This window comes from Lates calcarifer, linkage group LG13, assembly GCF_001640805.2.
Source record: "Lates calcarifer isolate ASB-BC8 linkage group LG13, TLL_Latcal_v3, whole genome shotgun sequence".
NCBI classification, from domain to species: Eukaryota; Metazoa; Chordata; class Actinopteri; family Centropomidae; genus Lates; species Lates calcarifer.
The window spans coordinates 18,257,650-18,270,029 of record NC_066845.1 but is presented as its reverse complement, the minus strand read 5'-3'; the positions used below and the strand labels follow the sequence as shown (position 1 = coordinate 18,270,029).

The 12,380-nt window shown below is 44.0% G+C and overlaps 1 protein-coding gene across 7 annotated transcripts in view; it reads right to left on the bottom strand.

Annotated features, from left to right (window-relative positions):
* fbrsl1 (fibrosin-like 1) overlaps positions 1 to 12,380 on the bottom strand; it is a 265,820-nt gene that overhangs the window by 23,136 nt on the left and 230,304 nt on the right. For all 7 annotated transcript variants that reach the window (XM_018668828.2, XM_018668829.2, XM_051075365.1 and 4 more), the window contains one exon: positions 11,685 to 11,733. In XM_018668828.2, coding sequence (XP_018524344.1) covers positions 11,685 to 11,733 — 49 coding nt within the window. The remainder of the gene's footprint in view (positions 1 to 11,684; positions 11,734 to 12,380) is intronic.

Sequence of the window (12,380 nt, the reverse complement as noted above, 5' to 3'; positions counted from 1 at the left end):
CACAAGCTGTGGTTTAGACTAAGATGTTGCTTGAGCTGCTCACCTGCTTCATACGAATACAGCTGCCATTTTCTTAATGTGATATAATACCCTCTGATAGACAAGAATGCTAAGGCAGCTAGCTTTTCAAAGGTGACAAAGGCTAAAAACTAAATATCTCTTTATCAACAACTGCCAGAGAGGTAGATATCAATCAACCACCACATTTCTTCTTCTTGTCATGTTTACATGTTGAAGCATTCTGTTATTACAGGCCAGGGATTCTGATCTTCACAATGTTGATCAAAGCTCAGGACCACTTCTCTTGTCATTCAAGAGTCTGTCATTGCATTGAACATTACAGCATGCCAGAGGAATTTCACTGCATAGGGAGGAACAAATAATAAACAATCAATGTTACCAATCAATTTGTAATCACAGTAACTGTAACCAATCAAACTCCAGTCAAAAATATGTTTTGTTTAATGTGGATGATTCAGTCACTAAAAATTACTTTCATTGAGCACCAGATGACATCCTTCAAACTGCAATTTCAATTGAAATCATTTCTCTGCACCGCTGTCCAAAATCCAAAGATGTTTGATTTACAAGGATATAAAACAGTAAATTCTCACATTTAAGAAGCTAAAACCAGCAGTTGTATGGCATCTGTGACTTAATTGATTGCTTGATCAATATCAGTATCATGATCAATATCAATATCAGTTACATTTTTAATCAATGCAATAACTACATTCATCAATTTATCATTTTATCAGCAGTCACTATAAATGTATGTTTATCATACAGCATGACCACTTAAAATTGTGTTTCATTTGAATTTGTTATTTACTGTTTTATACACCCTGGAGTGTCTCTACATGATCTAGAATAGATGTGAAGTTTCCCTCCCAGGGAGAGTCCATGCGATAGGGTAAGATCTTACTGGACTATTTGTCTAAAGATAGCACCCCAGTGTGCATTAAAATGTTTAGGATTACGTTTCACATATCTGTAGGCCTCCAGGGAAACACACTGTCCAGTATAGACCCACTGATGTAATCAATGCCTCTTCTATAGGAGGATCATGCTGCTAAGCTGCTCCTGGGGTGCTGCTGGGTAATTAGGCTTACAGATGGAGACCCAGCAGCTGTTGAAGACTAGACTAGAGCTGCCACTTTTCCCTTCTAATGGCTACATGCCAAAAGAGCTGCGTTCTTATGAGCTACAAGCCCTTTTTCTGCAGCAGTCGGAGCTTGTGATATCTGAAAGTAGACTTGCACTATACAGAGTTTTCTCTTTTTGGGGTGTCGTTGAATTACATGTCAAGGCTGATGACACACTTGGAGGACCAAGGTGGAGATGTTTGAAATAGCAGACATGCAGAGCTTAGTTAGACAAACACACACAAAGCCTCAAAAATCAATCCCCTCCCTCTCCCAACCACCATGTTCTCACCCACTGCAGAAAAAGAGTGACAATTGGAGGGTGTATCAGGTTCCCAAACATTCAATGTCCTTCCGTGGACCCCATTCATCATTCTTGATTAGAGAGAGAGAGCATGACAGAGAAAGAGGGATAAAGTGACCCAGACAGGGGGAGAAAGAGGGGGAGACAGGTTAGTTAATAAGGCAGAGGAGAGAGGAGAGAGCAGAGGGCAGGGAGTTGTGTCAGGTAAACTAATGGAAACAAGCCCTGGATCCTGACCTGTGGGGGGCTGCTGCTACCCCAAACCCACCACTGTCTGCTCCCATCTCTTCTAAGCCCTAGCCATACACACAGATGTAGGAGAATCTGGGTCTGGTCTCCTAAGTGGACAAGGATTATAAAAACAGCCTGCACGTTTTCAGGGCTGCTATGAGCTGCTGCATTTTGCTGTGGCGTCCTGAGTGTGGCAAGTGAAGAATTGATTTGTTTGGAGTGTGAAGGCGGTGTGTCAGTTTGGGGAAATGTGTGAATGTGAGTATGTCTGCGAGGAGAGGGGGTTGCACGGTGAAACAGGAGCGAAATTGGACTCCGAAACGAGCCAAATCGCTTGTGAGATGAAACACACTAACCAAGGAAAAAAAACAAAAAAAAAACAACAACACAAGGCCCAAGAAAAGTGTCAAGCAAGGCAGGCTGGCACAAAAGCAAAAAACAGAAACAAAACAAAACAAACACACTTTTCTTTCTGCTCGACATATTTCAGACTGCAGATGACAAAAACAACACTGAAAGAGTTAGAGGAATCAAAATCAAACCGCCAAGTGTGTCTGGCTGTTTCATGAATCCGTGTCGAAGCTGAGGCTCCACACCACATCAAACCCTGTAAATTCTCCTGAAAGCCTCCTCTCTCCCTTTAGCAGCCAGCGCTTAGATTATTGTGTGCAGCTAAAAGGTAAGTGCTGGGAGTGTCACACTTGAGAGCGTGTTTTAAGCACCATAGAGTATCAAGACCCAGATGGCTCATCCTCCCTGAAAAACATGTCCACTCTACCTCGGCTCCAGTGGCACCTGCTACCAGGATTAGGTCAGTGCTACGCCAGCCCAGCACACTAATACAGTGTGCCGCAGCTGATAAGGAACCCAGGGCACTTCAGCACTTGCCCCGCACTTAACAGTTGATGAGTCAATACCTGTATCATTAGTGTTAGAGATAGCTGTATATTGATCTTTTCCAAAAACACAGGGAGCCATGATTTTGATGTAATTTGTCATTTGTTAGGCTACAACAGATGTGGTCTTTTGATGGTCGATATCAGGGCTGATCATTTTGGATTGAATCTGAAGATGACTAATTTTACAAGTCTGGTATTGGCTAGTATTTGGGTATGTCACATTTTTGTGCCAGTAAAGTCCAAGTATTTAAATATTTCACAAAAAAATGCTTAGACATACTTTGGAACATCAATACTAATTGCATTCAGCAAGTGCATTATAATCCAAATACCTCAATTTAGGTTATGGGCTTTTTAAAAACAAAGACTAAAGTACTGAAGAGTGCTACAATTTATATGTAATTGATGGAATTGTATTGTACACAGGTGTAAAAAAAAAATCTTGACATAAAGTAAATATCAGTAAGACCACATATCAGTGTAACCCCGGTCAATGCTGCTGCTGGAGCTCTGTACACACTTCTCCATGTGTCGTGTGGCTTTGGAGCAGTCTCTCTCGCTGCTTCCCAAAGCAAACACCAGTGAAATCCCAGTCCTGCTGCTCACCCCTCAACACAGCAGCACTAACCCAACAGCCAGGGAGGTTGGAGCCCATGCTCTGCTGAATGGGGTATTACAGTCAGTCAGAGGCCATTAGGGGCCCCACCACCAGGGCCCAGAGCAGGGAATTCACCGGTAGCCAAAAACAACAGCCAAACAGATGACCGCTTGAATATTGGAGGAGACCACACTGTGCATGTTCTTTTTTTTCCCTAAACCACCCCGAAACTGCCAAAATGCAGGCCCCTGTGTCTCTGCGAATTACCGCCTGTCTCTTAACAAACACAGGGACGATTAATGGCGCTCACGCCCAATGAAATACAGGAGAAAACACAAGCCCTTTCTCAGCAGTGCGTGTCGGGTTACTGCTTTCACCATGTGTTGAGTTCAAGGCTAATAGCTAGGCAAACCGCTCCTAACCCAGCTCTCTGTCAAACATACTGTACTGGTCCAAGCCTGTGGTAACGCTTCTAGACAGAGTGTCTCTGATAAGCCACTGATAGAAACATAGATGCTAATATGCTACCACTGGAAAGGTATGGGGCTTAGAAATACTGAACAAACACTAGAGGAGGACCACCCATCTCGAAATACTTGGAAAGTACTTTATATGGCAGGCTGATATTTCTGTTTGATCTGGGATCTTGTTTCCTGGGTTCATCTCTTTTCTCCCCAGAATACTCTCTGGCACGTTCTTCTGATGCATGGATGTCCTTGTCCGTCATGGAATCTGAGGCATTTTACATCCGCTCCTTTCCTGGCGATGGTTTTCCCATCTTTATAAGCCTGTGTGAACTGCTTCCCAAAATGTCCAATCCATTACAAGCATGTTTGTAATATCCATCTAGGCTGACGACTGTCCCCTTGCCAGAGATTGTACATTATCCAAGCGTCGTGTTTGGCCACAATCGCCTACCATCTGGCTTTGTCAATGAGCGTTACAGCCTCATCTGCAAACAACATTGGCTCTGAACCGCTCAACACAGATGAGCTTAAAACGCACATAGTGGGGAACTGGGATCTTCAAACAAAAGCAGGGTGGGGGAAAAACCCACTCTGGCTGGCAGAATGACTGGAGTTGGGAATAAAGGATTAAAAACAAGAAAACCTGTAAGTGATCACAGGCAACACGCTTTACATTTCAGGCCTGACAGCAGTGATAAGACGCTGGTCATGTATTCTCTCAAGTAAACAATGAAAATGCTTTCCACACTGCAGCTGGCTGTGCCTTCATTGGAGGAGGAGGAGGATTAAGATTAGACAGAAGATGTGATGAGAGCTACTGCTCTCTAGAGTCGTTAAATTCTTTGCTTTATCCTCCCAAAAAACAAACAGAACAGGAAAAAAACAAAAAAACAAAGCATACATTCATTTTCACCAGTGGTGCTTGTTGAGATTAGAGTCAACTTGTGTTTCACAAGTTGGTCAACTAACTGCAGGGGCTGCAGCTAATCTGCCAAAAAGTCTTCCCTTTGTCAGGGAGCCTCTGATTTCCTCACTCACTGGTAAAGAAATATCTTCCTACACATTCCTAAAACACTGGTTTATAGTAAAGGATTTAGTGAACTAGACCACAATAAGACTGCTGAGGGGTTGGGTTTAGCATGCAGCTTTGCTGTCACTTTTTTGCTTCCAATTTATTGAATTATCTTTTCTTTGCAATGTTTTGCAGCTTAACCAGGAAATTCATCATATCAAATAATATCTGAACTTTCTGTTTCAATTTCCTGGTTTCAACATTGAGAATCCCCTCTCTCCGCTATGTGCTTGCAACTGATGCAATCCCAGCTGAGGTGTAAGTGTCACCTCTGAGCCACAGCCGCAGCAAAAAATTCACATATGCTTTTTTCTAGTACAGTGTGCTATGCTACTGTTGGTGTGGAAGCTGAGGTGTATAGGTGAGGGGTATCATGAGTGTGGAAAGGGCAGGATAGCAGTAAGCTGGTATTTTATCATTTAACCTGAACTGAGAGACAGCACTGAGAGGCCTCGGGGGAGCACTGGTTTCTGTTGTATACAGGAGATGGCTTTGAGGAACCACAGACTGCTCAGCATTGAAGTGATTCAATATATTCACTTTGACTTTATTTGATACACTCTGAAGCCCTCTGTATATGCCAACTTGTTCATGACAGTAAGATGAGAAACACAGCCCAGGGATGACACACTCCTGCCATTATAAACTGAGGATGTATGGTGAAGGTTCAGCTGCCAAAATAATGGTCAATGACAACTTATCCTAAAACTCCCTCATGGCCCTTAGTGATTTTGTAATTGCTCCCTCTCCAGAGCTAAAGCTGAATCCATATTCAGTCAATGAACACAGGGCCACACAATGGACCCTAATCACACAGACTTCAATGTGACTCCCATTTTCTGTCACAATAGCTGATCACCACCCACAGGCTTGCTGACACAGATGACAGGAACTGATAGGACTGACTGACAGGTGTCAAGCAATCTGACGTGTAATGGCTAACAGAGACATGAGGGAGAAATACAATGACTATCTAACACAGTTTCTATTTCAAGATTAAAGCTCGACCAGCAATGACCCAATACTCTAAACAGTTAATATTTAATGCACACTGGGCTCTCTGCACTGAGAAGACACTTTTCTAATGGACATAATAGTGCTCTGAAGGGGCTACAGAGTGCACATGGGGATAGCATGACATATCAGCAATGACTTTACAAGCCAGTTAATTGCTGTGCATAGAAAATCAGCACTTCAGTTTTTCAAAACAGGCAGCTTGTAAGAACTGGTGCAGTCTGAATTCACTTCCTGAATCATACAAAACCAAACAATTCCCTCCTGTCAGCTTTTTAAGGTGCCAGGCCATTGAGGGGTTGTGGGTAATGTGGTTTGGTCCCTTTGACTGCCTGCCACTCTACATAAATAGTACATGACGCTGTAATCGTAATTTAAAACGCTATAAATATTGAAGAAGAATTAAAATAATTTATGGAACACCGCAGTGTAACAGGATGTGTGTGAGTGTATGTGTGTGTGTGAGTGTTTTGTCTCCTTTCACTCCTCTCTTGCAGCGTATAGTGAAACGATGGGCAGCAGCGGTGCAAGCTGGGAATTCTGTAATTGCTTTTTCTGTCCCTGAAGCAGGCCTTCCTGCTTTAAATCAAAAAAGGCAATCTCTGTCAGTAATGGCTCAATTAATAATTAAACACATGTCTTATCTCCACCGAGCTCCCCCTATTTATTTTCATCTCTCCGACAGGGATGGCTGCACAAACAGCATTAGCACTATCAATAAAGGGAACATTAATATCAGCCCCTTTCTCCAAAAACAAATCACCCAGCTCATAAGCTGTCCCATGTCTGTGAACAGTAATAACCCGAAGATTAATAAAGAAACAAGCCATCCTCTTTGGTTTTCTCCAATTCCTCATAAGTATTTTCTCTCTCTGAACTAAGAGTGGTAGCTAACCCTCCTGGCTTCTGTATTCTGTAAAGAGTTTGTACCATTAAATCAGGAAAACAGATGAGCTGTTGTTCAAGCTCAGTAACAAGTGAGGTGGTGTTGGAAGCCAGACGGATGGTTTCTTTTATGCATCCAAAACTACCAACCATCAGCTCCCACTGCACACAGTGTGACTGTCACCTAGAGTGCCCAAACCTCAAAATACCAGAACTTGACCATAAGTGCTATGTCAATACAGGAACATTGGTCTTCTTGACAAAAAGCTGCAAGCTGCCTGGACTTTGTCAAACAAATTACAGTAGGTACTGGAGGTGAGATTCACCAGGCTTAGATTCCGCAGCAGTGATGGCTACTTTCAATTCCAGCACAAGCTAACCTGGCTGTGTGAAGCCTCTGCAGCCCCTGTGTTTTCCCAGCAACATGTCTGCCCTCAAATTGTATAGCCCGCGTACCAGCCAGCCAGCCAGCCACACTCTCCATCTACCTCCACTCTATCCTGATTCAGCGTTGGTGAAAAGCTGATTAGTTGGTCAGGGGGTCAACCTCCATTCATTATTTAATGGGTGAGAGGCTGCAAACAGTCAGGCCAGCCGCCGAGGTTAGTGATACATTACACTGACCTAGCCAGAAGAGAGCTGCTTGGCCGAATACAAACATGCTCTCTCATCTATTTCACTATGCCTGAGCTGCCCTCAATCCCCCCTGCCCCTGACCTTGCCGCTCCCTATCCAATCACCATCCTTCCTCCCATTTCTGGCATTCAAAATCCAGCAGGTGAGACTGTGTTTTCATTTTCCTGTAAGCTTGCACTGCAGGAGCAGGCCTGTAGCTATGGCTGCCCCAGGTAACGGAAGAGGAGGAGGAGGAGGCCATAGCTCTTTTATTGACATGCAGCAAACAGCAGTGGCGGAACAAAGGCCACTCAGCACCTATTGAGAGAGCAGGCCTGCAGACAGGGTGGTTGATTAGTGATTCGACACGGGGACCCTGGACTTTGTAGCACATAATGAGAGCTTAGGGAGCGAGCCATGAGCCGATGGGGGAAGGAGGTACAGTGGAGGCGGGATAGGAGAGAGGAGAGGCAGGGTTCAACCATAAGGAATTGATTTCCCACAACAGCAGAGATGGATATATGAGTAAAAAGGCTCAATTGGAAAAAAAGCAAGGGTATGGCCAGATCCTAAATCCTTAAGCTACAGCATTGGTAATGTGTTTATATATAAACAGTTAGAGGATAAGCCCTAAATCCACTGCCAAGCTAAATGGTTTATGCATCTTTTTTGTTTGTTTACTTCTATGTCAATTAAGCAAATTGGTCTGACATCCCTGACGAGCAAGAGATCTAAAGTGAGTGGATTTTGCATTCATGTCCAAAAGCCTCTATCTCCCTGAACACCACAAGTAACCCTGTCTTCACCTTTCATGTGGCCTCAGAGAGATGTTAGTGGAGTTACTGTAGATGTGTACGATGGCAGCTGTGTGTGTGTGTGTGTGTGTGTGTGTGTGTGTGTGTGTGAGTGAGTGTGAGTGTATTTTTTTTCTCTTCTTCGTCTGCACGCTCTCTCCTTCCTTTGTTCCACTGGTCTAATCCAGTATGTGTGGGCCGGTAAGTTTAATGGAAACAATTTATTAAGTCCGGCTTAAAATGCCATCTGCAGCTAAGCCTCCCAAAGCCGCTAAGCTCCTGGTTTCGCCCCGGAGCTTGCTGTGTTCACGCTTACTGTAATGCTCTGTTTAAAATGAGCACAACGGGTCAAAATTAATCAGGATTACAAGGGCACAAATCCACTTCAGAAATGGGTTTTCTACCAATCTTTCTCCTGCTATCCTAAGATGCCCCAGGTTTGTTGCTTGGCACACCGTACGGGTTTACCCTCACCCCACAGCAGGTAGCACCTAGCTAGAACAACAGGACCTCAGAGAGTACAAGGGGGCAGACTATATATATAAAGACTATGCCTAGACTATATCTATTGCTCTAAAACCCACAGATACAACATTCAACATACTCACTGTAGATTCCAAAGTGTTCTTCTAAAATATCTCTAGCCGCTGACAGACGGGTGATACCTCCCCACCACTTCCATAGGTGCAGCATTGTGAAATGTCATAAGAAGGCCTACCAGTGAAGTGTTTATCTGTGCTCTGTGGAGGTGCCCTGTGCGTGCTCAGCAGCTACATTTAGCTTCACATTCGCCTTCAAGCAAGTGACAACGGTAAACTCTGACCTGCAATTCAATAAGAGTAACCCTGAGTGGAGCACAAGTCTTCACAGCGCTTTTACTTAAACATGCCATCCTCCAGAAAATCAATAATTTGCAGGAGGTTTAAGACAGGAAATAAACAAAAACCAATAACTGTTAGATAATGCTTGCCCTTTGCTGTACCTTCCTACCTCGTAAACACCAACACAGACAGACATTCAGCAGAAGTTGTGCTAGGTCTTGGGTAACAACATCCAAAGAGAGCTGCACAGTGTGCGCTGTGTTATTACAGATACTATTAGCTTGTGCTATCAGTAGTGCTGCTGCATCTATAACAGGTTGTCACCAGACTAGCCATGTAGAGATGATGAAAAGAAAATATGAGAGAAAAAAGGCAAGGGTGTCTGGGTTTTGCCCAAAACCATGTTCTGTGTGCATAATTACAGCGCTCTGCCTTTGCTGATTACAATGTTGGTCTTTCTTCTCCTCTATTAACCCTGAACCGTTTCATTAACATGACAGACTGTGGGCCTGTGTGCAATTTGGACTTAACCTCAACTGTTTGTACCCGTAACTGCTCACCAAAAAAAAGTTCAGAGCACCATGCTGAAAAGAAAGGAAGAGGTCAAAGGAAAAGAAACAACACTCACTATCTGGACAATTGTACGAGCCAAACATCATCACAGCATTATATATTTATGTGTGCCATAATGTATGTGTGTTGAAGTGTGTGTGTGTGTGTGCATCTGTCTGTGTCTCCCAGCCAACAGCTCCGACAGGCCTGGTGATCAGAGGAAAGCGGGCTTTTCATTGGTCCCACAGGACCGTGAGCGAGACCGGTAATGGGACACATACGCTGCATTCTAAACCAGAGGAAAACAGCCTGTGGGCTGCTCTGCATTACACACACACATTATACACACAGAGAAAAACCAGTCTGGGCCAAAAACAAACACTGTCCTAGAATCCATTAGAACTCAAAACAACAACATCGGAATGGGAGATGAGAGCTAGCCTGTGGCATCTCTGCAATTGTAGCGTGATAACTTCTTCCTCAACGTCACCAAATCACTTCATCAAACTGATGATTTCTTTGCTGCTTCACCCCTTCTAACCCCCAGTTTTAATCTGGTACCCTTTTTCTACATTACCCAAACAGGATCTGGTTGATCTGTGTGATAATCACAAGAGACACTGATTGGATTGTCTGGATGTAATTCCAGGCTCCTAATCCTCAGCCCTGTGTACACATTAGCAAGTTCCACAGAGGCCTTCGTTCACCAGCTGACATGGAAGGGGTGTTTGACTGGATGTGTGTAAGAGACAGCGGCTGTGTATGTGCCTGTACTATCAGTTCTCCACGGCAGAGTATGTTTATATGCAGCCATGTTCTGTGCGGGCATGCAGGGAAAATAAGTCAACACCCTGACAGCTGACAACAGCAGTAGACCAGCAGCTTGGCAGAGAATAAATGGAGTCGGACGCGGTCTAGTTGTTTTCTAAACCATGCAAGTCTGGAAGTCATTGTCATTGTGAACGCTGGTTTCATGAGGCCGACGCTGGTCACAGGTCATCTACATCATACGGCCGGCAGGCCTGGTTTCTCTCCTCGTTGTCAGCTATGCTTTTCCACTCAGCAGTCAGAGATACTGCACCAGACCATGCAACACTTTCATATGTTGTTGAGAGATTCTGGCTCTCACAGTGGATGTTCTGATGTGGAGGTGAATAAAACCTCTAAAAAAAGGCAGGAGGTAGATTTACACTGATGCTACAGGTCTCTTAAATTGGAATTCAGAGGAGTGGTGGTGCATAATCACAACCAAACCAAACCAAACCAAACCAAAACAGACCTATTTAACAACCACAAGACAATGATTGTCTCACTAATGTGTATTACAGTGAAATAGTAAAATATGTGTATGTGACAAACCAGATTCTGTCAACATGATGGTGTCTATTGTGATGACATTATTAATAGTCCAATTAAGGCATGCTGGTCTGTTTGTCCAGTCTGTTCTGCAGACACCCCCAACCCAAAAACATTCACATATGGCCATATTTTACACTGTTCTACACTTCCACCTCCCTCTCGCCCTGCTTGTGTTAATAGCCCTCCTTCCTGGTTCTTGCCCTGGGGGAATGTGGTCTGCATGCTACTGTCTGTCACTAGTAGGCTGATCGCACCTCTCCTCCCTTCCCTGCCTCCCTGCACCCACAACTTGACACCTTTCTCCCTGCTCTGACCTGGCAAGCATATTGCATTCAGTGAATATACAGGTGCAGCCCAATTTCTCTGCCCACGTGTGCCAAATACACCAACACATGTATGTGGTCGGACACACAGGGACACACAAATGCACAAAATAACATGAAATCATGCATGAACATAATACAAACGCAAAGGCTTTATAATCCACATATGTGCATATGTGAATGCACACACACAGAGTTTGTGTTGTCTGGGAGGCTGACAAAGCTCTTTCTCTCTCTTTCCTTTGGCATCCATTATGTTCCAGGCCTGCTGTCAGTGAGCTTGTATTGCCTGAGGGGAAGTTCCCATTTGTGGGAGCATGTGGCAGGGAGGCTCTAAATCCCCTCTAATGAACCAATATGTAGGAGGGCTAAGCCTTTGGCGGGGTCGTCCAAGAAACGCCACTCGGCACCCAGGCAAAAATGTATGCATATGTAGTCACCAGACCTTGTTTATGTCTGCTGACATTTAAATCTGAATGGGAGCTACAGGATTAGAGCGGGACAGATCTGGACTAATACACAAAACCCAGTTGTTGTTCTGTGTATGAATGAGGGGGAAGAGGGAAGACTGCAGGCGGAATGGAGAAAATAGAGCTGGCGCTTACCTTTGGGTGTGGTAGGGGAAAAGAGCTTCTCTGATCCTACATCAGACACCTGGAAAAACAAGAAGGCAGGTCTTTAGTGGATTTGTCTGATGAGCTGAATCAGTGGCAAACTTCGGATAATCCTGTTTAAAGAAACTGACTCATACAATTTAAGATTATTCATCAAAACTAATACAAGCACTGACACATAATTTGTCTGCCTTGTAAAAGGCTTATTCAGTCACAAACGCGACCACAAGTGCTTGGAGGTTAGGTCCAGCTCCCATACACACAATTACACAGTCAATCAACAGCTTCCAATCAGCCAACAAGAAGAGCTTCCTCTGTACCTGATGGTCCCTGTCTGGCTTTTTCCCGGTGAGGTAACATTAGGTGGCACTGTTGTGCCACCTGAAAACCCTCAAAAGAAATGCTGTCAGAGGAAGTCAGTGAGGTGGCTATGCAGCGTTAGAGCACAAAGGTGCCTGCATACACGCTGCTGTTCAGAAATCATATTTTTGAATGGAATAACATATCTCATGAATAGAATCTGGTTCTACTCTAAAAGCAATATCCTTATTCACAGATTCGTTTATCAAAGTCAATATCAGCCTGTACTGGAAATAAAACAGATGATCTGTCAAGAACATGAGCATTTATTGAGTCAAAAACAGTTACTGATTTGGTTGATGTGGCTGACAGTGAGTGGAAACCTGG